The sequence below is a fragment of the Manduca sexta genome, chromosome 22, assembly GCF_014839805.1.
Source record: "Manduca sexta isolate Smith_Timp_Sample1 chromosome 22, JHU_Msex_v1.0, whole genome shotgun sequence".
NCBI classification, from domain to species: domain Eukaryota; kingdom Metazoa; phylum Arthropoda; class Insecta; order Lepidoptera; family Sphingidae; genus Manduca; species Manduca sexta.
In genome coordinates this window covers 8829894-8857802 of record NC_051136.1, presented here as the reverse complement: position 1 = coordinate 8857802, position 27909 = coordinate 8829894, and the positions used below count along the sequence as shown (strand labels likewise).

At 33.3% G+C, this 27909-nt stretch overlaps 1 protein-coding gene across 1 annotated transcript; it reads left to right on the top strand.

The window, feature by feature from the left end:
- Nucleotides 1–827: 827 nt before the first annotated feature.
- On the top strand, nt 828–27909 carry LOC115448974 (carbonic anhydrase-related protein 10). The gene is made up of 11 exons (XM_037441626.1): nt 828–1064; nt 3776–4005; nt 14606–14656; nt 18558–18694; nt 19263–19454; nt 21416–21511; nt 22752–22818; nt 23048–23202; nt 26064–26195; nt 26983–27031; nt 27110–27909. The coding sequence occupies exons 2-11, from the start codon at nt 3942–3944 to the stop codon at nt 27130–27132; spliced, it is 966 nt and encodes a 321-aa protein (XP_037297523.1). The 5' UTR covers nt 828–1064; nt 3776–3941; the 3' UTR covers nt 27133–27909.

The window sequence follows — 27909 nt, the reverse complement described above, 5'->3', positions numbered from 1 at the left end:
ACAACTAAGTTGCGACATGAAAAATGTAGGTATCGCTTTGAAAAATACTAGCTGAAGTTTTAAAAGTCTGAAACATTGCTCTTCTTTTATTCATGCTCTGACATGTGGCGTTCCCCGTTGTGTACAGGCTTTCTTCCCTAACAAAATAAACAACATTTACTTGGAGTTAGGTCCTTTGAGAGGCTGCCCTCTCCGCTAATGTTTTATGAATGAGCTCTTATGCAGTTACGATTCTATATATTTATTGATGCACTTTTAGCACGACCGCAGCGCTTAAGCGCGTGAGATATCGAGCTTACCTTACACCTTGCTGACTATGTTACGTGCATACAACTCTTACCTATAAAATTTGATATTACTTGAAGGACTATTTTCATTCTTACACAGATTCTTAGAACATTTTAAGACCATCCCCACTACTAAGATCGTGTAGGCCGTTCCCTTTATCACGAAAAACTGTACCTATCTCTGTCTCACAAGGAAAAATTTATGCGTTTTCTGGCCTGCCGTACGGTTTCCATGCTTTCGCTTCAATTCAGTTTTCAGCTTATTGTACAGAGTCTAAGCGTCCAATATCTTGTGAACAGAGTAGCTGAACATAATCCCTTTTAATTCCACGTCGAACAACTTCGAAGTTGCGAAATATTGTAAATGTCTTAAAACAATACTTAATAATTCAAAAGCACACTTTAAATATACGCGCTTAGGGATGAATTTAAATTGCCAGAAAAAGGGTTCTTGCATCATTTTGGCCTCGAATGGGCTGCTGGAAAACATGAAAGGTAGGCAAGTGGGAATGTATAGGCTGTTAGGAAACAAGCCTTCAGTCGCACGGCGCGCATGCTGGCGTAAAGACGGACTCAATGCTTAGACTGCGCGCGAAATGGCGGGAACTTTTCGATAACTTTTGTAGTAGAGTACGTACAAACGTTCTTTGCCGAAAGCGTTAATTTACAACAGTTTTAATAATATTTTTAAATAGGTGTAAAGTAAAAAAATACCAATGCTTATGTTTTTTGAAAGTGTATAGAAGAATTTTCTGGCGACTTTATAAAATCAGATAAGTATGTTGATTAATAATATTGTATCTCATTTTACACATGCAATTTTTTTATATTAATTTCCAAAAAAAATAAGCTACTTTTACTTAGTTAAGTATTAAAATTATTTAATAATATTGTGTTCACTATTAAAACTGGATACTGTTACAATTAAAAATGCTGAATAAACATATAGTTATATACTTCACACATCTTTTGTGAAAAATTTAAAACAATATGCTTTTCTAGACATAACTATGGGGAAAATATTTTTTCTTTAATCATCGTTGATAGCGACAAAATTATACAAGAAGAAACGTTTTTAATCTTATATCCTTATATATTTCTACAATGTAATGGCTTTAGTTGTCTTTATTTTATTTTGTAAAAGTAACTTTTATTTTACTTCTTTTTTAAAAAAAAAGGTATTTATTAAGATTAATAGAAAAAAAATTGTATTAATTGTTTGTTTGGTTTTCCTTGTTCAAGCAATGGAAGTTTTCGGCTAAACTCGTATTTACTTACACTGTAGCGAAAAAGCAAAGTGTTTATACATTTTATCAAAATACAATAGAGGTCTAAATATAGTTCACAAATATTAGATATTAATAGGTATGTTAAAATAACATCATTGCTTAAATGTGGGTAAATAAATTACACAGTTTCTATAGTCATAACTATTAATTAAAATAAATGCATAAATACGTTTACAGTATTGCCAACATTTTTGTTTATATTTTTTAAAGTTCATAAGTATATGAAACATGTTAATCGAAATTCAAAAACTAATTTGTGGAAAGTTAAAACTACATTATATTTAAATATGAGCATAAAGCCAACGCTGTTGCATTATCTATGCATTAGCTTTCTAGTGGCATTATCATAGCACGACTCAACGTTATTATTTATCATAAGCTTTAAAATTCATTGGTCCAATATGAAGCTAAAATTTTACTGAAACGTAACAAATGCGGACCGTTTCAAACTAATCCAATCGTTTATCAAGTAAAATCACAAAACGAGTCTGCCATAAATTTAAACAAAATAGTGCCTGTGAAATTCCCTGTGGAAATAATATTCGGACAAATGAAAATTCCGACCGATGCATTCGGGATCGCGAGCACCGCGCAGAGGCTTTAATTCCCTTGACTGTTGCGAATCGGCGCATGTTTTTTCATTAAAACGCATTCAATACGACGACGACGTGGCTTTGAAAAAGCGGACCTTTTCAAAAATATTTCCCTGACATTCTACCGCGCAGTGCGCTCGTTTCATTCGCAGCCTTTTTGTAAAGAATTAAAAATTCGACGCTTTTTAATGTCACCGCTGCATCACGGTCATTTGTAATCCAATAACGTAGCTATAATTCTGACCCACCGGCCTGAATATCCTCATTCAGCTGCTCCCGTCTTGACCTTAAGACTCAAAAAGCATTTAATTTGTTTGTTATTATGTGGTCCGGTTATTAATCGAGTAAACAGAGCCTAACAAAACCCGGATTCAGAAAAATTCATGCCGGATCAACTTCCATATTGTATTCAAATTACTACGGCCGCGGGGCGGTGGTCTGAGAATACTAATACAGAATACTGACCCTAAACACACACTCACACATGTATCGAAGGGGTTGTAAAAGGCTTGCATGCGATCATTTTCTTTGAATAGAACGGTAGAAGCTGATAGGATTCTTGCACCTTTCGTATAGACCCAACAATACTCTTTTGAAACATATCTGACGAGTTAACTCTAAGCCATAAATTATATATTTAACGTTCATAACTAGAAAAATTTAATAGTGTTTCAAATAAACAAGGGGTTTACATAAGGTGAAAATAAGTAAATCACAAATCTACAGACTTTGTTTAAAATATAAAAACAGCCGTGTGAGAATACCTTTCCTTTGTAATTTAAATACAATAGTTATTAAACCAAAGCATTAAAACAATCTTTCAACTGTATAAAACAGACTGCAGATTTTCCTTTAATTGAAAATGTCGTTTTAAGGAGTGCATAATTTGCACCCTCCGCTAGTTCATTTGCCGTTAATTACAATGGTTCCTTGGCTGACATTCGGACTGTGCTGAAGTGGTTAGATTACCGTCTCAATGACACCCTCACCTCTCCATTAATATACCGTGAAGCAGGGTTAATGACCGGTTCGCGTGCTTCAACACTACTTTACGCTTATTTATACGATGAGGCGATCAAACTCGTGGTCCGACATTCAAACGTTACACGGACTGCGACATATCAAATTTCCATTATCAACCGCTACCCAAACACGAAAGAGTCTACCTTGAAAACAAAAGTTTTATAGGGAGCAATAAAGCGTAATAATTATTGCCTTCGACGTATAAAAATATGATTTCCCTGTAAATCATGTATGCCCGCCAAAGTATAATGTTACGATTGTTTACATTTTTAACATCTCACGCCAGGTTGGAATTATAACTTGTGCATTGCGCTTGCGAACTGCTCTTCATTATTTATGTAATTTCATATCAGTCTAAATAAATAAATGACTCCTTCGTTTAAAAGAAATAAAACAATATATCAACACACTGTTGTGATAACACTACTCTTCAAAGTTAACCTGATTATAATAATTATTATTTTTAAAGACATTTATTTTTCATTAGTTGGTATTATATTATAGCTAAAAAATATATAATTGTTATGGGAATTCTAATGTTAGCTGGAAAACCTAAATAACTATTTTTTTTTGTTTGTTTCAGGCGTATAAAAAATGCCACGAAATCAGCGACTAAGTATAAATAATATCTAAACCATGTCATTATTTTAAAACCGGGCTAACAATGAAAAGACTAAAAAGGCCAGGATTTGGTAAAACTGTAATATAAACAAGTTCAAATGTGGGGTGCGGAGAGCGTGTCGTAGACAATGCACAGCCTGCTGCGTACGGCTGTGGCGTCGGCGTTACTACAGATACTCCTGTGTTTCGCGGGTGAGTACTCTCTAGAAGTTAAGGAAACATTCAAATTCAAGATTGTGTGAATGATTTATATGCTATAATACACAGCTCAACAAAATCAATTATTTTTTGTTGCCCTAGACAACTCTGCAGATTTTTACGTTTTTAAGTCCCCGGTTTTCGTATATTACACTCATAAAAGTATTAAATTGTTTTATATTATGATATCGATTTTATAAGCTTATAAAGAAGTTTTTTCCGAAGTATAACATATTATGTTTTATAATTTTTTCCCTCTCTCAACTTCTATACACATTATTTAACTAAAACAAAAAAAATAATTGTCAATAAAAATAAAATATTTAAGAAATACCTTGTTATTTATTTTTCATACTTACTGCTTTTTTGACATTACATGAAAATGAAGATTAAAAAATCCAGATATTCCAAAACCATCTATTCGTGGCTTGTTGGCATAATAGTATTTGAAACTTTTCCTACATGAAGGGCAACAAAATTAATTTTAACTAGTGGTATACAATTATAAATATTACATTCCTTAAACTTTGCTTAACCTGTGTACCCTCGTAAACAAAAATCCAAAAAATCTTAACACCAACATAAAAAAGCTTTTATGATATTACGTTAAATTAGGTATAACATCATGTTCCAGGGTCATAGAGTATTCTTGAAAATGAATCACTTAATATTATTGTACAAGAGTTTGTTTTAAACTGAATCTAAACTTCAACAAAGTCATTGTTGTAGGAATAATGAGTAACAATACATTTACACTGTTTACGAACATTGAAGTGAAGAACTAAAATATAAATTTCATTGGAAATGTTTCGTGCACATTGTAATAATATTGTTTATTTCCTGCAAAGAGCAGACATTAGCCGGCGGGCGGCTGGAATCGAGCAAAGACAGGCGTCAAGCGTCGCGCGTCCGACGAACGCCGGAAGCAGCTGTGTCGTTCGCGTGCTGTTTGCCAATTTATCACTAAGCTGATTATATATAGGCTCGTCCTCCTGACGTGCTTTATGGCCCTGTTTGCTCTCCTTCCATTGTTTCACACTCCTTTATTTACACACCTTTTAAGATAAAGAAAAATTGACATGACTTCGTAAATATTGACAAAGTTTGATCCGAGAAAGATTAACTGTACGTTTTCTTATTTTTTCACTTAAATATACTACATTAAATCATGTCACAGTGATAGTAAAATTAAAACCCGAATAACGAGAACAATTTTACGACGGTTCACACAGTGTCGGCTCAAACGAAGGAAATAATTCATAATGAGAAGTAAAAATAAATTGCATAAAAGTAAACAAGAGTACAAAAGGCGCGCCACAAATTGTGTTTTCAGTGTCGGTACGGAGCGCAGGTGGCATGGCCTGCCTTAAGCTCCGGCAGACCGCAGCCAAATCCGCATGCGACTTTAATTTAACTTTGCTTCACTGAATATTGTCTTTACACTGAAATATGAATTGTACGTTCAACTACACGTCACGTTTAATCCAAAGCGTGTTAAATCGTGTATGCTATGATTATTATATTAATATTCATTACTACCAAATAAGGGTAATACATATAGTTAAAATAATTGTTTTCCACATTAAACATGTTTAGGTTCCATTTGTTTTTTAAAACGAAATGTTAGTAATTAGGATAATATTTTTTAAATATGAATACATCAATAAAAACAGTAATTAGTTCTGAACAATGGTTCAATTCGCAAAGAAGGACACAAATCTCTTTTACGCGTACAATAAACCATAACACCACATTCATAAGTAAACGCGCGAATTCACGTGTTAGTAACATCAAAATCAATATTCACTAAGACCATTAAAATGATAACAGCTAAAGATACAGGGGATGCTCAAATGCAGGGGAATTTGCATAGGTATAGGAGAGGAGCGCATCGCGTCGCCGCCTGAATACGTAACTCGCTTGCATCGCAAGGAAAACAGTTTCATAAAGACACATTTTGCAGAATCAACTGCACCAACAATGGAATTACACGATTATTGTATATACACGATTATTAATATTAGTGTGCGATTAGTTCTGATTACTTTAAATGTAATTTATTTATTGAGAGTTTGCAACAGAGAATATACAAAGAATAATACATTATTTTCAAATACGGCATAAGACTGTAGCACAGTTAGCTGTAGCATGCGTAAATTATGATTTATAGTAGATTGTCTAATATTTTCTATAAATACCACCTCATAGTATTATGACCAGGTATATTATATGTCGTCTGGATATCGGTACAAGATAAATATTTTCTATGTTTTAAAGAGATTGGTGTAAGACAAGTTGCAAAAATCTAGCGGTGTGCGTGAGATAGGCTTAAGAGTGTTGCAATAATAATACAATTTGCACATTTATATACTGTCTATAATGAATGCGGCTAACTATAATAATAATTTATTGATTCGGTCTTTATAAGACACTACGAATAGCAATTTATGTACATATGTCATGGCAAAAGTGATTGATTAAAAATGAATAGTAATTACCGATCATTACTAATAATTACGAAGATTAGAGGTAAAAGTCATAAATTATTATCTTTTACTGGTTATTATTATTAATAATTACAGCATACTTTTCATAAATGTAATAGACGGCTAAATTAAAGTACGCTAAGCGCATCGACAACATTTATATGAATCCCTCAACGGATAAAGCCAGGTATGCAGGAGTAGTGTGTGCGCAATATACATATGCACTCTATTCTTTCATTCTTATAGCCTTGTGAGACGACAATCCGACATGACCGGAGAGATATCAGGCACAGAACCAACGGTTTTATGTGCTTTAAATATAGTTATAGTCAACTAATGACAGCTAATGTCATTGTCACTTAATCATAAAAAGTTACCTTTTTTTTACGTGCAAGGAAAAGTGACCCCACTGAATCTGATGGTAAGTGGAGTGGGGTCCAATAGAATGTGGACTGACGAGAGATGAGTACTCGGTAGTTGACACAATTATGCCGGCCTGTTGGAACCGGATAAAATTATATGATTATATGGTTAGACCTATTCAACTTATGTCCGGTATTATAGACAGAAATTCGCAAGGTGGTTGGGTTAGGTTAGAACTGTATAACATTATGCGCGAGCTGAGCGGGAAAGTGGCGCTAGCGGCGGGCGTTTGCGAGAAAAAATAAATTTTCAAGCATAATACTTCTATGCACGCATTTTGAGTTTTTTTCATAAGAGAATACAATATAACTTGAGAGTATTGAATTTATACTTAGAAAATATTTTTACTGATTGTAACCACTTTTGACCTCAATATTGGATTATAAGATCCAAAATTTTACATTTACTACTTTTACCCATGTAGGACTTATTACTAATAACTGATAGAAGGGATTAATTCAAATTATTTATCACGATTACTCAATTATTAACAATTATAATTATCATTGTGTTAAACATATACTGCGTGACTATTGCTAACAGTACATAGAGCGAACAAATCTCATGTAGAATCAACATAATTTTAGAAATATGTTGATTCTAGCTTTATTTGATTCTCTTAACCTTATGGTTAATTACCTTAATTAGTGGTACTGTTATCAGTACCACTAAGGTAGTAAATACAAATAATACGGTTTATAGGTAAATTTTCAAACAGATTGCGTTTTATTTACGACTGTAGTCCAAGAACGTAAATAAATTTAAAAGTCGGAGACCGTACTTCGACTGTATCCCGGAATTAAACTAATACAATAGTACATTTTCAAACATTATTTTACCGTGAAAATACAGTTCGAATCAATACTATTTACTTATGATAGACAAATGCCTACGCAAAAATATGCTTGAGTGATTATTCAATGATCCCATGTTGAGTACTCCAACTCACAAGTACGTATATTATATTAAGGGGTTGTAAATTGCTAATATGAGCAAAACCACGTACATGCGTAATATTTGTTTATGAGAATATTCACACTCCATGTTTAAATACCGACGTCGGTTCGTGTCACGTCGCAAATACATAATTATCATTCGAAATATTAATGCGCGATTTATTTGTATTCCTATTAAATATTGGGAAAATGTGTGTTTACGTTCAGGACCCAAGCTATTTTGCAAATATTCTCCTTACTTTCTACTAGGCTAAATTTTGTCACTGCGCTAGGGTTTTAGGTTAGGGCCAAAAATATGTATTCATGCACGAGAAGTAAGGAAAAGTTTTATCTAGCAAAAAGACAATTATAAATAAGTAAGCCCCAAATAGGTTTAATATTATTAATGTAGTTTTTCAGGAATAAATGTCCCGATTTATATATTCCCGAGATAAAAAGTAGTTAAAACTTATGATAGACAGACACAGCGGTGGACTGTGTTTTTATAACAGATAAGGATGTGGTAAATTGAATAAGTAAGTGGTTACACAGGTTTTTCAAGAAACCATTCCTTGCATTAAATAAATCCGCTTAGTATACACAGATAAAAATCTATGTCCATTTAAGCTATCACTTAAAGATCTACAGGACGTTATACGGCTTGATATGGAAGCTGTGCAGGTAAGTGTTCTTCCACAATAGAAAGAGTCTCAAAGGCTAAAATACAGAATGGTACTTGCTAGAAGTATATTATTTAAGGTATGTTAATTGCCAGTTTTCGTATAAAACAGCCAATGTATATAGTTACTATTTTGTTTACTATTTCATTGGGAGCTTGACTTTTGTATTTGGTTGCATTGTATTTTATTCGATGATTGACCTTTATCTATACGATCACTTTATTTTTCTAAAACTTATACAGGTTAAAAAGTCAGTTTTGGGATTATTTTTTATAATTCATTCATAATCATAATAATAGCCTGTAGAATCTTCGCTAATATTTTTCCGGGAAAATGTCTCAAAAGCATTATGGTAATCAATGATAGTTATCATTTCATATAAAGTTCTATTTTCGTACGTATTTTAACTGTGTTTTTATTGGTAATATACAAAGCGTTGATATAAATGTTATAAAAGAGTATCTTTCCAAAGCTCCGTTTAGGATCGTATTCAGAAAAATCCATACATGGATGCGATTAAAATTATTCGCATCAACGAAGCTTTTGTATGCGGGCGTCGACGAGCGACGGGATCGGCGCAGCCTTGCACTTGCCACGCAAAGAACAACCAATGCACCGTGAAATTGCCTATTTTCCACGTGATTTTATTTATTTATTTCATACATCGATGACATTTCCATTCGTTTTGTTACGGTTCAGTGCATCGGAAAATAGTTACTGAAGTTCCGACGCGGCGTCATCATCCCTCTTCATAGAAACGAGTGCTAATCCGTGAGACATACTCCGAGCGATGTTTCAATTAAATTTCATTTCATTCACGTGCATTAATGAACTCGCCTCGTGCATTTAAAATTTACGAATAGTACAATGTGTCTCCGCGCGCTGCATCCTGTTTAAATTTGTCCGTTTTAAGGTGTGAGCGGTACTGCGTAGACAGTAGGGTTCCGTTTGGAATGCAAACGTAGTCACAGATACATATATCATTTGCCTCACTCAAAACGGAAACTGATTCATTTCCGATGCATGGTTGAAGCTCTTTGTAAGTTCGTCGGCTGCGAATTGCTCACGTTTTCAACATTTGATTGCGACATCAATACATATGATAGGTTATTAGAGTTATAAATTTCAATACAATGTAATTCCAATTAAATACAAATAGTTAGCTAATGTGTTGGTAATGTTTATGAGTGGTTGTGGTCATTAACAATAAGGGTCGTTTGCCATTTTCTTCTTAAAATTAAATAAACGCATGGGAAGACGGGGCATATCGGGGACGTTAAGGGAAATAAAAAATAAAAATATAATCAGGATATTTTTATTAATTAAATGTAATTAAAACACTTAGGTAACTTATTAAACTAACATTTGGCATATAATTCGGTAGTATAAATAATCAAATAAAAAAGAAAATTAAGATATAATTCACGTGAAGCAAAAACGGAATATTTTCATAGATTCCTTTTTGAGACTTAAATCCCAAGTTAATCACAAATCCTTAAAGTTTTGAGTGTTTGTGAATCTTTATCGCTGCTCAGCTCTTAAAAATACAACCGAAAAACATTTACATAGGTAATCTTTATAGAATCAAAAACGGAGTGTTTATAGACTAAGATAATTTTACGTTGATTACCCAACGCTAGGCTCTACCTTCTGTGATTGTCATTGCTATAGTTGAAGCAACTCAAATCTATATGAAATCTCAGCCACGTCTTACAATGGGCGTAAAGAGGATAAGAAATAGTACATACTGATTGATTACGAATCATAATTGCTTAACTATTGTTATTTTATTTCCAAATAAGTAATTAATTTAATTAAGCGTATCAAAATGTCTTGTATTACCGATTATTTTAAACTTATTTAGTCATCACCATCAGCTCGTTGCAGTGCACTGCTGGACATACGCCGTAATTAGTCTCTATATTAAAAAATAAAATGGATTCTAATAATATATGTTCGCCTAATTGTTTTAGACTATTCATAAACAATAAAGAATATTTCATAAAAAGCCGTGCCTCATACAATATTAGCATAAACTGTATAACAGTTGCACGATATGCAAAATTTTAACACGAATGTTTCTCAGTAATAATCATAACAATCGACACTACTGTAATAACTGACTAGAACGCCCATTTATTAATTAAGTTAATACGTAGAGATAGCAGTTTGAAATGCACCCTTCTATTATAATTAGAGCATGTAAACATATTTATATTCCCCCGTGTTCCGTCCGTGCAACTCCAGTCTGTCAAGAGTTAAAACTAAACAGACGCTGACTGGCATCTCCCGGGCGAGCACTTCCCTGCTCCACGTAGCAATCGCGTCGGCAAAATGCAACAATGCATAAGAATTCAATCTCACGTGTTTCGATATATGTATTTACTCGGTTTCTGATTCTTATAAAGTTTTGATGATTGTTTAGTCCCTAATTTTCGTACGTATTTAATTATTTAGATTTTAGATTATGGTGGAAATTGCCTCTTACTTATTGTATATACATACTTGTCTACTTTATCGTTAGACAAATATGACTTTTGGTTCTATCATAAATTATCTTTATCTGCGTGCTAGTTGATAGAAAGTTTCCACCGACTTGCATTAATTTCTCATCCTTTAGTTAGCACTTCAATAAATACGAATAGCTCTCAGTGGAATATTTCTTTTTGCTTCAACGAACACGTTAAACTTTTGGACTCAGTTATTATTGACTGGTGGGAGGACGGTAATATTAACTGCATAGCAAGAATCTGCTGTACAGATCGGGTCGCATTCTGAAGTTTATAAATTCCGTTGATTATTACTCGTGAAAACGTAAAAATTTGAATCTGGTGTATCGCGATTATTTGTACCACAGTGTATTTTAACTTTTCCAATTTATTTATCCGTATGCTATGATAAAATATTAACAATTTCAATCTCAACATCATCACTTTAACGCAGACAAGTTATTACTACAATGAATATTTAGTCTACTATAGTATTTCTTAGCTGCCTCTGTGCAGTAGTTGTATTACGATACAACTACAATGCTGAGGTCTCGGGTTCGATTCTTCTCAGTATCAGGTCGAAGTCTGGAATTAGTGCTCAATAGGCGCGCCCTTCATGACATCATGGGACGAAATACGAATGGCGAAAAATGGGTGCACCAATTGTGCCTTTACCTCCCCCTTCGGGGATAAAATGAGTGAGTGATTGTGTGTGTGTATGTGTGGTTGTATTGTTAACGTATAATTTATTCTTTAATGCCTTTCACAACTTTGTTGTTTTTTTTTACAATTACAACGACCCGAGATATATAAAAGAATTAAGTCACACACGCACTAACGTTTATATTCTACCGCTAAGACTCGTCTACTCTAATAACAACGTGTCAAGGTTGGAAATTTGCGTGCAAGCAGCATATACCAAAGTAACTTTTAACCGTCAACTATATTTCTTTAAAAAAAACTCAATAATGCTTAAATTAATTACCATTGCGCTTTTTTCTAGAAAACTCGTCTCCGAAACATATTCTTCTAGCCACTCTCTATTGCGATATACAAACTATAGGTTTATATAGATACAATATGTGTTTAACCACTCCAGTCGTATCTCGGCGAAATGGTCATAGTTTTACTTTTAATTAGTTTAGGAGGACATATATATAGCGGTTCGTATGTTCCTAATATTGTCACAGGTGTTGTTTTCGGCGGTAAAGTTGCTCTAAGCCGCACTGAGCTGCACTTAGTACCCACATAGGCTTGCGGGCTCACTCAATGTTATCCCCTATTCTCTTAGTTGCGAAGCTGTTACTGTTAACATTGATAGGTTTTGATAGTATCAGGGTTTTAGAACGATGAAATAGTAAAGGATTATAATTACTTAATATTATAAATATGTTAAGATACGGAATCCTTTTGTAGTGTTTTCCAATCTGAGTAATCCCTAATCAGTCATTTGAGAACGTGTTTCACTCTTTCCGAATATGTGATCAAATAATATCATAATTATCAAGTTTAAATATTATATATTTTATATATATATTATCTACGTATAAGTAACATTTACAAAACACAATATTTTGCAAAATAGAAAAAGTTACAATATCAAAACTCTTCAGACATTATAATAAGTGCCGAATAGTAAAAAAACTTATTGAGTTCTCTCGACCTGTACTTCAAATTATATTTAAAAAACTTAATGTAGAAATGTTCAAAATATAATGCGCGACATGCTCTACCTGGTTCATATTTAACTGAAAGCGTATTCAGTGGAACTAAAGTTTGTTGAGTAGCATTAAAAGATTAAAAGTCGACAGTTCGCTCAAGCTGTATCGAATCGTAACTGGAAACGATCTCTCGACTTGACTGTAACATATATTTGCGATGCAGGCGGCGCGTCCGTGGCGAACTTCGCCTGGCGAATGCAAAAATTTAAATTAAAAACATAAATCAGCCGTATATCGAGTAAGTTTTCAGATTCGTGTACATGCATTCGTGGATGTATAGTTTACGAGACTTAAACAATATCACTACAATGATACAATAAATTTGACTTATAAAAGTTATTAAGTCACAAGCATTGTCTGCAAATTAGGCGAGAATTAATTTGAAAGATGTCGATCCAGACGTATTCACTCCTTGTTATGAGGAAAAGATTTTCACAAATAATTACGGCGCTAGAATCTCTACTGAGTATTTTTGAATTAATTGCTTTGAAATTATTATGAGTATCATAATCTCATAATCTTAATTAAGAGAACTTTAGCCAGCTCAAATTAGAAATTTTAATCTACTGTAAATCCTTCTCTCGTGTTTGTGGAGTTGGTATTTTTGCGGAATTGTGGCAAATCATATTTTTAATTGCGTTTATATTTTGTAATATTTATTTTCCCTTCTAGATAAGACACAGCTGGAATATAATTATATTAAGTCGTTTATCGAAAAAGCATTTAATAAATATGTGTAAAATATGGAACTTAAATTATGATTACCAATAATAAACATACATATTATATATTGCAAGAATATTTATATTTTTATGTAGATACACATAAAAATAAATTACAAAGTTTCACTGACTGGTATACTCCCCGAGCTATCGCTAAAGCCGAGCGGCATCGTGAAGTTCATAGAAATGAAAATAAGGTGGGCTTTAATATCATTGACAAGCGGGTAGAGTAAATAATTTCCAGCAATTTCAGAAAATGTAAACATAAGTATTAGCAGAAAACAAAACCTTCGCTTTTATATTTTACACGTTAGCGTTTTTGAAGTCTTATGCCCTAAATTTATATAAAATTTTTATAATAATTTTCTCTGCAAACACTTTAAATGAAGGCGTATGGCATATTTTGAAGAATATGTATTTATATTTAAAAGAATAAGAAATTAATACAGAAGGCGATTTCATATATTTTTTTAATTAAGCTGCGTACTTACTTTGATCAAAATATAAAAATTACAAGAGTGTTAGATATGGGATGTGTATGTAAATACAAATATTGATAATAATATAAATATATGGGTTTTAAAATACATTGTAAGTCGAAATATCGTGTACAGATGTTGAGCTGTCTGTCGGTATTATTACAAATTGTGAACAATACGAGTGTCAGAGCATTCCTCTATTCAACATCAAGAAAAAAGATTTTGTCTCAAAAGAATAACGCTTTTCCACTCCATTGGCTTACTCATTTCATTTTCATTGATTCAGTAAAGGAAAAGAGGACAGGCAAAAGATAAAAAATAATTTAATTGAAAATTAAATATTTGTGTAGATTTTTGTTCGTTAAGAAATGCGTTGCTATTTTTATCGTGCACTTTGTAACCTTAAAAAACATTTCTTATTTCTGCGCTTATTAAAACGGAATACGATACGCGACATGTCATTATACAGCAACACATTCCTAAATCAGATTAAAACAATATGTTAATATGTTAACAACTTAAGATAAGACGTGCAATATTTTATTTTTGAGTTCACCAAACTTTAAACACAGTTTGCGTTGCATGCAAATTATAACAAGTAGTGAGGAATGTTCATTATGAGAATTGTGCAGACTTAATTAGAGTCGGTTTGATTGCAGTCGTGAATGGCGTCAGCTGGGAGGAATGGTGGACCTACGATGGCATTTCAGGTGAGTACACTACACATTTTACTGTTTCTGTAGCGCTGATGTTTACGTAAACTGGTCATTGTATTATTATATTACAATACATACTCACTTATTATACATACATTTAAATCAATCATAAAATAAACAAAAAATAAAATATTTATGAAAAGAGGTAATTGAAATTTTATAAAAAATTACAGCCGGTACATCGATTTTTTATCTCCTAGTCTCCAACACGCTTAGTTCCAATAATATAAGATTAATAATGTAGTCGATACAATGTTAAATAAAAATAAATACAATGTTAAATATTGTACAAAACAGCAAATAATATTTAAAACAATTAAAATTCGTTAACTATTTCGTATTGTGGGTAGTAAAATAAACAAAATATACAAACACAAGGCGCATTAACAAAAAAGTCGGTTTATACATCAATGAATCGAAAAGTAAACATGACCACCAACTGCCAACACAATGCTTATTGTTGCCTGACGCCATATTCAATTTAATTTTAAACTAAAGAGTTGTTAAAAATGTGTTGGGAAAATAAAGGAATTATGTACAATACGAACCGTGCTTGTTCTATTATTACTAATTCAAAAAGTGTTTTTATTTCGAAAACAATACTTGCCTATAAAGACTATTATTAGGCTCTAAAGTAAAATAGTTTTTGATACTTATAATTCCAATTTAACAGAGAGTTAACCTCTAACAGAGGGATGTGACGAAAGATCATGAGGCGCTTTACTTTCTTCGGAAATCACTACAATAAGAGCACGACCACTCCTTCTATCAAAAGTTTTACGTTGATAATGAAAAATTCCAATATTTATTTTATAATCGCATGCCGTTTTATAAAAATTTAACACAAAAGCTGATAATTTAAGACAATTTAGAAAAAAATTAACAAAAAAAAACGAATTAGCTTGTTTGTATAGCCAAAACTCGCATTAACAAAAGGTATCTAATATACGATGGTCGGTAAAAATACAGATTACATAAAATGTGCGTAATGATAATGCGATAAGAGTTGAAATCGCGCAGAAATCTCAAACCATTGACCTACCGCAAGCAGTCCACAACATTCGTCCGTGTTCGGTATCAATTTCTCTGTGCCGATAACATTTTTGCCGGTTTACGTGACATGAAATTTATACGGGCGATTTATCTTGCATTCATATTACGTTACTCGCAAAATTGTGAGGTGTGTTATCGTTCATTCTGTTACCTGATATGGTGCGCTATCGCATTGTATTATATAGCATTTTCTAATTCTTATTTATTGTTTAAAATGTGTCACAATATCAACATAATTCCGAGTTTAGTTCTTACCCTCAGAAATTAAATAACCTATCACCGAATTATGTATCGTACAGATTAACCATAAAGTGATCTTCAAAAGCATTTTCAGATATTTTTCATTCATCAGCATCATTATCAATTGCCGAAAGTCTACTATTGAACAAATATTTACACACTGGTCCCTGTTTATTTCCCACAGTAGTATTTTTATATTTACATACGGTACGATTTGACTTTCATTTTAAAAGTTCAAAATTTGTTATACTTCCAAGCCCAGCTTGGCTCACTAAAGGTACAAAATTCTTGAGCCCCGTTATTTGAAATGCACTATCCGTCGGTCGTTAAGCCTTGTCAGAAGTCCCAAGTGGTTTGACAATTCTGAAACAAGACTGACCGCAAGCCCAATATTGTCCGGGACGCTTTGAAAGTGTTTTTCCAAATAGGGTAGGACATTTATTACGTTCCACTAAATCTATTAGACAAGATGAAGTAATTAATTATTTCGACTATTGTTTCAACAGCATAAAGATACCACATAATATTTTGTGTGCTGAAATGGCTACCTCACTGGTATATGAGCTATATGAAACTTTTTATTTTACATAATTAATTACCTTTTACAGCACGCATGCTCTCCGTCATTAAACGAAATACATCAACAATCCGATCAATTAAAACGACAGTTTTGTAAATCCCGAAGTTGTCTTTGGCATTAATAAATGCAAATTGAATAACAAATTAAACAAAAGCCAATTACACGATCATTATTATCATTGCATTAATTGGTCATTTAAACTAGCTATTGCCAATAATGGCACGGTATCGCGTGGCTTTATTGTGCTTAATAAAATCTGGAACATGTTCGTAAAATGTATCTGAGCTTTTTAATGATGATGATACCTTTTTACTGCGCTTTATGCAATTAATGTTAATGAAGGCGTGATACCACACGTGTTCCTGTTATAATATGCATTCAATAGTTGGTATCTATAATGATATTAAATAGATTTTCACCGTAAGCTGGATGTAAATCCTTTTGTGATTCATTTTCAAGCGTTGTGGAAATAACTGTAACAACTATTGACAGCCAGTGGCGCGACGGGCAAATTTAACAGACTGTGAAACGAAAGGCCACAGGATCGATTCTCGCACCGAGACGAATGTTTGTGAGATTCGCAAATATTAGGTTAACCTGAGATCGAAAGTCAGCTTCAGTTTTCAGGTCTATATCCTATGAAATTCTCTTATTCATATATTTTAAGATGTACTTATGTAGCGTCGACCAAAATTACCTTTTAGAACTCATTTGTAACCTTTGCCCATAGCACACTAGTGCCAAAAAAAAAACAAAAAAAAATGTTTCCACTAATGGAAAGTTCGCTTAACGCTTGGCCATAAAGTGGGCGTGACCACAACCGCTGCGCCGGCTTACTCATGCAATTTTCAAGGTCATAAATAATAAAACCGTGAACGCGATCCAAAGCACTTTGGCTACTTTCGCACCCCACTTCACTTCGATATTGAAATACCACGGAACGGAAGTTTTTGGAAAGGTTTAAGAACATTAACGGCGGGAAGCTGTAGCTAATGCTGTTTGAAATAGTGATAGGATAAAGAATTATTTGATTACTAAAGACTTATATTGTAATGAGTTACTAGTGAAAAGAGAAACTGCGGCTTCGATCCCTAACTTAAGAAAAGGTGTGCATAACATTTCTATTTTAGGTCAGTACGTCTTAAGGCCAAAGGTCTATTGTTTTCCTAACACCAACACAAAATTTGTATAATACTGCAAGCTCAGCGCTTTATAAGTCTACTATGTATATTTATTTATTTATTTAAAACTTTTTTGTACACCAAAAATGTAAAAAGAAAACAAAAAGAAGACAAATTTGCATACAGACGGTTATTTATTTACATATTGAGCTAAAACAAAACACGTATTATACGCAATTAATTAAAAAACCATTCGGTAATTTCCATAAAGGCGTCGACTATACGGTCAATGACAAATTAATAGTTGCAGTTACATTTAATCTGATATCGCCAGCGTATAACAAATATTCGTAGTATTATGAGTATGGTTAGCAGCGAATATCGGGCTCACGTTCATAGGTAATATTCGAAATTAAACCCGCCGTTGAAAGTGATGGCTATCTGAAAATGCTCGTAGTTTTTACGCAAGTATTTTTTGTTTTAGTCCAAATATTTGGTTGGTAGCGACTGTTAGCGCAATTAAATCGTCAGCGTACGTTTTAATATGAAGGCAGGAATATCGTTCTTTTTGTACAACAAAGCAATACATTTTTGAATAATACTACCTGTACAACCGAATTAGTTTCACAGATCTAAACAGACCCAGATAGAACATACCACGCTATAATTACTAATATTTGACATTACTCACACTCTACCATTATACGACTATACAAAGTACACAATATTCATGAAAAATGAATCATACACTATTTATCCGCATTACCACGTTCATTTACATACAATTTACAAGTGGCATTTGGCTGCTGGTATGGTACACGTGTATGGTATACAGTATTCCATTGGTGTGTCGCCAAGTAGCATAAACATTGGTGATTCATGTTAATCGTTATGTGTTTAGGTCCAGCGTTTTGGGGGTTAATCAACCCGGAATGGTCACTATGCAACAAGGGCCGGCGGCAGTCGCCGGTCAATCTGGAGCCGGATAAACTTCTCTTCGACCCGAACCTACGGTTTTTACACATAGACAAGCATAGGGTATGAATTATTCATGCATTTTATCTTTAAGGTCACAACAATGTTGATACAGTGTGTTTGTTTACTGTGAACCAAAATATAATGGTATACACTATAAGTACTGTTCGATAACAAAGAATATTACTGTAATGTAAAATATCACGAATTAAACATTTATTAAGTGTAATAAAGTTGAAATGGTACTAAAATTGTATTAAAAAGTTGAAACAATTGTGTTTGATAATAAAACCGGACGGAAACAGGGCTGAAATGGTGAATAGACTACGCTCGACATTCAGAGACTAAAGTTTTAAATATATTTTTATTATTTAGTTTAGACGACATGATAAATGCACAGACATTTTACTAAAAGCGTTTCTTGTGCCGGCGTCAAAGTATATCGCTGTATTTTAGATGACATCAACATTATTGTGACGAGTTTATACTTCTACTATTTGTTTTAATTTGTACTAAGATAAGAGTAGTAGACTTAGGTTTCTTAAAATCGTAGATCGGTCGATTATTTTAAGTATAATTTATTTAAGAACGTATATTTTGGATAAAACTTAATTTATACCTTATTTTACAGATAAACGGTTTAATTAGCAACACAGGACACTCGGTGATATTCACGGTGGAAAACGAAACTCGACATCACATCAACATCACTGGAGGCCCGCTTTCGTACAAATACCAATTCCACGAAATCCACATACATTATGGGCTTCATGATCAATTTGGCTCCGAACACGCTATAAACGGATACTCATTCCCTGCTGAGGTAAGTGGATTGTTTACGACTCAGTTACTACATATCGCTGCATTTTTTACACTACGTTATCGAGTCGAGAATAGTTTTCGCGAGTTGAATGTTGCAAAACCTCTTTTTTACATTCGAACACCTCGTACCTATAACGTGATTTTAAATCACTTTTAAGAGCGTGTCTCGAAAATGAAAAATAAACGGAATAAAATAAAGTAAAATATAAATATCACAACACAAATACCGTAGTATTGGCAGTACAATTTTAAAATTTGACTATTCTTTCTTATATTTTTAGTCTTGCTTTTTTGCATATTCAAAATAATTATGTATCTATATTATATTCTCATAATATACAAAGCAGAGTGAATATCGGTAAGTCAAACAAACTTTGTCTTGTACAGCATTCAAACTTGAGACCTCTTGTTTATCAGTCGGCTCGTCGTGTTATGGTACAAAGGCTTACGTGCGGATTACACAACGTGTGTTAAAATCGAAATCATTTTTTTGTTAACAAACTGACAGTCCATATGGCATCACCATTTTCAATAGTACCTATATAACATTAAAGTTCAATTTACCTAACCGCAAATGTTTATTTACACTACATCAGACACAAAATCTACGAGTTCCTCAAGTAATTATGTTTTAGAAACACTGAAATTGTTCCGGTAAACATTCGTGTTTCTGTAGTCCGCTGGCGATGGGGTGAAAGCGAAACAATTCAGTTTGTTAAGACAAATATTTGTTATTTAAACCGTCTACTTTTTTATTGATATACGAATTAATATAAAACATTTTTTAAATAAAATTAGACAAAGTAATGCATAAATACAAATATCTAAAAGGCATCTATCGACACACTATTTTTATAAACTCATGTATCGGGACTGTTAAAGGCGGTCGAGATATCTTTCAAACGACTCACTTGCTCATTTAGCGCACTGTCAGGGGAAAATTAAAAAGGTAATAAAAAAAATATATTTTGCGATGAAAATAAACCACACGGCTACACAACCAATTATATAATGTTTTCAAGCGAAACCAATCATAACTGTCCCAAAATATTAGTCACCGTTGCACAGACGCCTAATTAAATTAGTTATACTATTGCTGTTCCTGTGAACTTGAGCTAAGTGCCGAAGTGGCTGAATGTCGTTCTACTAATTGCTTGCAGACATACTCGTGAATAACAAACAAACAGAAGCTCGACGATAGCACAAATATCTACATTTAAACTTATTACGTTAATTGTTACTCGGCTGTGTATTCCATTATACTTATATAAATAAGAACAGTGTGGAGTGCATATTATTGTCACATGCGTCTATACAGAGAGTTCTCATAAACATCGTAAGAAAAATATTGAATATCGACATTCACAAAAACACACCACAATGGCTTAAAAACAATTCCCACGAAGGTTATTCCAACCAAAAACAAAAAGGTGTAAGACAAAACAGTATACGTGTTGAAATATGATAAGAAATTCGCCTCAAAAGAAAGCGTAACAGATGTCTAGGCACGCACCGGTCGCGACGCGGGCCGCGCGCCCTCTCCGAGACGCTCAAATCCCAAATGTAATCCCGACGAACGACTTTACTGCGAGCCAACTCAACCGTACCTCCTGTTTATTTATGTGACAAATTCTTACACAGTCACGTTAAATCCAAAATCATGTGCTTATTCTCGTGTGTTGCTCCCTCTGGCCCGTTTCCTCATATTGTGTTACCGAGGGAAATGAATTGCTATTTTTTAAATTAACTCATAACCGTTTTATATCCCAAAATGTGTTATGTTTTTTCATTGTAATTTGTGAAAACAAAGACGGTTATGGAATATTTTTATGTCCAAAAACCAGGCAAATTGATATTGTCGTTGGTCATTTCTATACTAAAAATGTTTTCCGCTTTTATAATATTTATAAAATTTTGTAGAAACTTATCAATCATGTAATTATACTATAATGTTTGTTACAGATACAAATATTCGGCTTCAATTCGCAGCTCTACTCGAATTTTTCGGAAGCGCTGCATAAAGCTCAAGGAATTGTATCAATATCGTTATTATTACAGGTATAACACATTTTATACTTTTTATTTTCTGCAATTTTATTATGCGTTAATTATACACAGAAAGTATTAGGGCCCGTTTCACAAGTTTCAAGTAAAATCTATTTGATATCTATTGTAGTAAACAGCTAGTGTAGATAGATAGTAATAATCACATTACCTTTTATTTGGGAACATAGTTTGGAATTTCACTTTTATATTTGGCGGTCGGCTCATTTATGTGAGAAATAACATTAACTTAGAAGCTGTAAAACAGACCCTTATAATACTTAATTTAACACATTAATTAGAATTAGAAAGTCGAATTACTATTTGCCACCCAATTGTCAACCTATTGATAGGTATATTAAATAGATATGACATCATAAAAGTCATTAAATATTGTCTATGTTATAGAAACAGCGCATCGATAAATTTAATACAAAATATTGAGAGCTACTAATACATTTCGCAACATGCTGCAAATTCAATGGACGTTAATGCCGATAGCGTGCTATTTTTAAACAGAAAGTTGCATTTAATCCCGTAATTGATATTATCGACGAGGTGTTATCAACAAAGCCGCACCTGTTCATAGCTCCCGACCAAACCTGAGCGCAGTTAATTAAGGAAATTGGAGTTTTCTGTGCCCTATTGGATTAGCCACTAAAGCTATTAGTTCAAATTACGAACTGTCTACGCGGCATGAAGGTATAGTGCCAGTCACTGTCGGGTCCCATACAAACGCACTTTACTTTCAATTTATACCATTCACAGTATACAAGTTAACCATTACGGAACTCGCATTTACTTACTATGTAAATATTGTCTATCCGCGCCCGTAATGAGAAGCGTGATTATAAAGAAGGTAATTAATGATGTTTGAATGTGTGTAATGTTTCCTTAGGTTTAAGATGTTTTTTCAATCGTTTTATGTTTTTCCTTAATGAAGGCCGGAGCCAGTGTTAGCACATCCGATGTTGTCCCAAAGGGGAACGTGCTTACAGACACGTTCATATTTCGCTCGTGGGCGCCGTTAACTGAAACTTTGCTAAAGCAAGCTATTTCTCAGACTACAAACAATATTATCTAGAATGTCCGACGTTTCTTGGATCTTAAAAATAAAAACATTATCCTTATTTAAAGCTTCATTCGATATTGTATACGCTAGCGTTTGTTTGTAGCGTTTATGTTATATTACTATAATTATATTTGAAATGTTGTTTTATGTCTTTCATTGTTGAAATATTAAATCTTTTTTTAGCTTGGAGACTTATCCAATCCTGAGTTAAGAGTGCTGACGGAGGAACTAGAAAATATTAAATACGGAGGTGTGTAGCAATGGATTATAATTGTATAATATGCGTTAATACAAATTTCTGAATTCATTGAATCGTAACAGCATACGAAATGTGACTATTTATTTAAATATGTTAACATTCATGTCCAATTATATGTACACATACAATTATTTTTGTTAACAAATAAGATTATACACATACATTCTAAGGAGTTTATACACTTAAGTGGTAATGAATTCATAAGACGTTGTTTATGTAGGTGCCGAGATGCCCGTAAACAAATTGTCCGTACGTGGTTTGCTGCCAGACACCGACTACTACATGACTTACGACGGCTCCACCACCGCCCCGGCCTGCTTCGAAACAGTTACCTGGATCATTGTAAACAAACCCATCTACATCACTAAACAGCAGGTAATTTTACTAGTGTTAATTTTGGAACAAATGCATGGAGGAAACTTATTGCAACAAATATTTTTGCGTTTATAAAATATAGATGTCGCTACTGTATTACGCATAGTTGAAAGATCCCAAGGGTATTTTGAAAAGGAAGTATTTATTTGTATTTTGTTTTTTCCAATAATAAACATCGTAAATTAATTAAGGATTTTGATTTTCACTTTAAAATAAAATACTTTACACATGTAGACTATTATTATATACTGCCCACTGCTGAGAAGTATATTTTAATATTATTAATATAATCATTTTTATTTTAAAGCGATAACTCTCGACAGTCAGTTTAACTCCAACTTCTATCCTCCTTGGTCAGTCACTCTCAACAGCCAAAACTTAAAACAAATGAATATTATACAGATAGAATATAATATTCTCCCTCGAACACTTCTAAAGTAAAGATCAAATAAATCCGGACACAATCTCGTTACATATTTAATGTCTCACATGACGATACATGTTCCCAAATCGAAATCACTTCATCGTTGAACTCTACTGCTGTATATATAACATGCACATATGATTATCTAATTATTACGCTGGAGTTTGGAGAAACCTTCGAACAGAGAATTTGACTTATCCAGTAGAACGATGGTATTATGTGTATTCAGTCGTGGTTGTGGCCACCGTTATAACATTTTCATTTGTGCTCACGCTACAATAAACAACTCACGTCCCTTACCTTTAGACAAAGACTCCGCCGTGAATTATGTACGTGTTAAAAGTAAACTGAAAGTGGCGCGTTGTGTGGCTGTTATTATAAATCATTGTTTATGTTTTCCGTTTGTGTTGGTGGGGAAATTAAGTGCTAGTGGAAACTGCTTGCAATCTCGCCGAGTTGAGCGAACGTCACGTGGTTGCGTCGAGAGTTATTTAATATACGTTTGCGTCTTAGCCAACTTCTTAATCCTCTAACACTTCCCCTCCTCCATAAGCCACATATATCCCTATTCTATCCAATAACCAGGATAAATAATGCAATCAGAACGCTAACACCAAGCCGTTATATTATCTCACAATAACCGTTAAATAAAATAAATTACACTTCCGCTGAAAATCAAAGTTTAGCCGAAGTCTATAATCAGAATGAAATTGTTTAATACGTCGTAACAGCGATGCGAATGAGATACTGATGGTCGCGTGCGCCGGCACCGTTAATCCTCGAGGCTCGTGGGTTCAGCCGTTCCTATCGCGCTTCTAAAGCTTGTACTACAACATTGTCCCAGAATAAAAAATGTGTTTAACTCAAAAATTATTAATGCATTTTAGTTAAATGTTTTGTCGTTATGAACATTTGTTATTCATGATTATTTTGTTATAAATGTAAAAGGAACTCTGTCGGTATGCCTGTCACGCTTTCTTGGCTGAATCACTGGACCGATTTTGATACAATTTCGTAAGGAGATAGTTTGAGACCCTGAAAAAAATATAGGCTACTTTTTATCCTGTAAAACTTATTCACGCAGACGAAGCCTCTAGCAGAAGCTAGAAGATTACAAAATAATATATTTGTAATTTCGCCTTAATAAAATAATTGAATTTTAGTTTTGTAATAAGGTAATTGTTAAAAAATCCCGTATACAGTATATTACTATAATTTGTATTGATAAATTAGTCAGGAGATTGTATGCCCCATATCGATTAGAAGAAACATTACTCATATTATACTCTTGATGTTTATAAATCTATCAACACAATTTAACAACTTTTCTGATTGTGTTGATGTTGTCAAATAGTATGAACTCGGGTTTATCCACGGACATCAACACAAAAGCAAAAAAATCAATTTCGGTGAAATCGTTCTCAACTTCTATGATTGTTCACAATATTGTAGCGCAAGTACAACTTCCAATTTGAATATCCGTAAAATAGCAATACCCCTCGATTTCCTCGCATTACATGTTTTGCCAGTTTCTCATACTTTCGTGTAAACAAAACCACAACTCCATAAGTCATGTGTTGTTTTCACACGTTTAAATATGCTTATTTCTTATACAGTGTAATTTTCGAGGGCATCTAAACCAAAGTTACGTCTGTTGTGAACATAAAAAATGGCTTAGCTATATGAAAAAAAAATACAAATTTTGACGGGCTTGGTGGCGTAATTGTACTACAGCATGACTGCAGTGCTGAGTTTTTGAGTTTGAACCCCGAACTAGGCAAAGTGATATTGAGTTTTTCTACTCTATATCACCCCGGTGTCTGGAATTATTATCCGATTTGCGGGTAGGCCCGCCTCCTATCACATCACGTGACGGAATATTCACAGCGAAATGTAGGTGTAGTAGTTGCGCCTCTGCCTACCTCTTCAAGGATGAAATGCTTGTGTATGTATAACAATTTTATCAAACAAAATGGAGTCCATACAGGGTATTTATCGTCTATATTTGAAAAACATACAAAATTACCTTTTGTTGTTATTTCACAAGCTCTTGTTTTCACGTCGCTATTCGTAGCGTTGGTGTACAAATAACATGTTGCTAGCGTGTCTCTGACGACAGTTTGTAAATCATAGTCAGACTTGAATCAGCTCTTACATTCTAAATTCGTGCAGTATGAATAAGACAATAGTGTTCCTCTTTTACGCTTCCTGTTTATCACTTCGTCTTGGCAAGACATAAAATATATACATTATACAACATAGTATCAAATGTAAAAACAATATTTTTATATGTACATTTTGTGAGGTAATTCTACTCATAACAAACTACTTCTTTCATGGAATCCTATACTAAATACATTAATTATCGCTTCATTAATATATGATCAGTTAATGTTGTCGCGCAATGTTAAAGTGGTTGTAAATTTTGTGGCGTTAGCTCCACGCGTTAAGGCGGCTGATGCAAGGCGATGCGAGGCACCCGAAGGCGCCCCTAGGCAACAACTTCAGACCGCCGCAACCACTTCATCACAGGGCTGTGAGGACCAATATTGACTTCGATTTGAGCAAGGTAATCGATATTTATTAACTTATTCATTCGTACGTACGTGTTTAGTATTTAACTACTTGGGTATACACATCGCTGCCTCGGTTCCGTCGATATATAGGTGTGAACTGAAATGAGAGTAATTCACATTAGGCATGTCACAGAGACATGCCGTGAATTCACATTCTAGGTGTAATGAGTAGTCTTTGTAAAATTAATGGAACATATTTACAAGGTAAAAATTATGAATCTATATTGTTCATTTTAATACCTATACGAATCGTAGATTTCATGCAGAAACTTACTGAATTCTAGTAGTTATCGCGTAGATACGAGAATATTCACTGTAACAGAATAATTTATTTCGATTTGCGTCAAATCTACTTGACATCGAGCTGTAGCTCCGGCAATCGCTTGCAATAAGCGTACTAACTTATTCATAAGTCGCAGATCGTTTAAATTGGCAATCAGAACGAGTTTAAATTACCGCAAGGCAATTACGTTAACTTTTTAACTATTTACAATTTTTACATGAATGTGAAATGTAAAATCAATAACTCAATTGTAATAAGGCAATGTCTAACTAAAGTCAACGTCACTTGATTTGGATTAATTACAGTTTTCTTTAGACTTATCCCTCACATAGGCCGCCAATACGAATGGCAAAAAGTGAATGCACTAATTGCACCCCTGTTTACCCCTCATCGGCAAATATCTGAACGTGTGTCTTAATAAGGTTCCTATCAGAATAAAGACGAGTTAATAACACTGCTAATTTTGTAATCATTATTAATCATGTTATTTTTTTCAGTTTCCCGGAAAAACTTGCCCAAGCATGCACAGAAACATGCATTACAAAGGTAGGCTGTTTGTTTAAATATAAATATTTGTATTGCAACATTAATGCTCATAAATAATCATTTATTGTATTGTTGCAGCCAAAAGCTGGACACAATATTAATTATTATTTCTCAACGGTAGGCATTCATATAGAGGCTATGTAGAAATATATATAGTATAAGTAACTTGTATATAATGTTTGTACAGTTAACTATCTTGCTTATGTATGTATGGAGTTAAATGTAGTTTAAGTGGCACAACTTGTAATATAACATTATCGCGTTGTAGTAGCTATTAAAGGTATTGTAGAAATATTGTGATAAGAATAAACCTATAAGTAAATGTCTCCTATAAATCTATGAGAATGTTTTTTAACGGCCTCCAAACTAGGTAGAACATACATGGATATTTTCGGATAGACTATTTAATGCTATCTGTGCAATTGATCATAGTATAAAATTACGGTGTAGAGTAATTATGCCCAATCGCATACGTGGGCCATTAGTTAAATTACGATACCTATATCACATTTACATTTATGTTGTCTAATGAACGAAAATTTTAATCGATATTGTAAATTTTATAGTACGTTAATTTATTTGTCATAGATACTAAGTAGCTGTAGAGTTTGTTAACTACATATCTTTATTAATTAATTTCCAAATATCATCATATCAAATTAATTAATAGGTATAAATGATGAAATCGTTTTTTAATATTGGCTACTTTTCCAATGATATATACCTGCTGCGGTACGGCGTCTATAGCTTTAATTAAATTATATCTTAGCGTTATTCATTGCGAATAGATTGTAATGTTACAAAAGTATGTCATCATCGGATACATATTGCTCGCTTTTGTGTAAGATGTAATAGAAATAAACAATGATTAACTACAA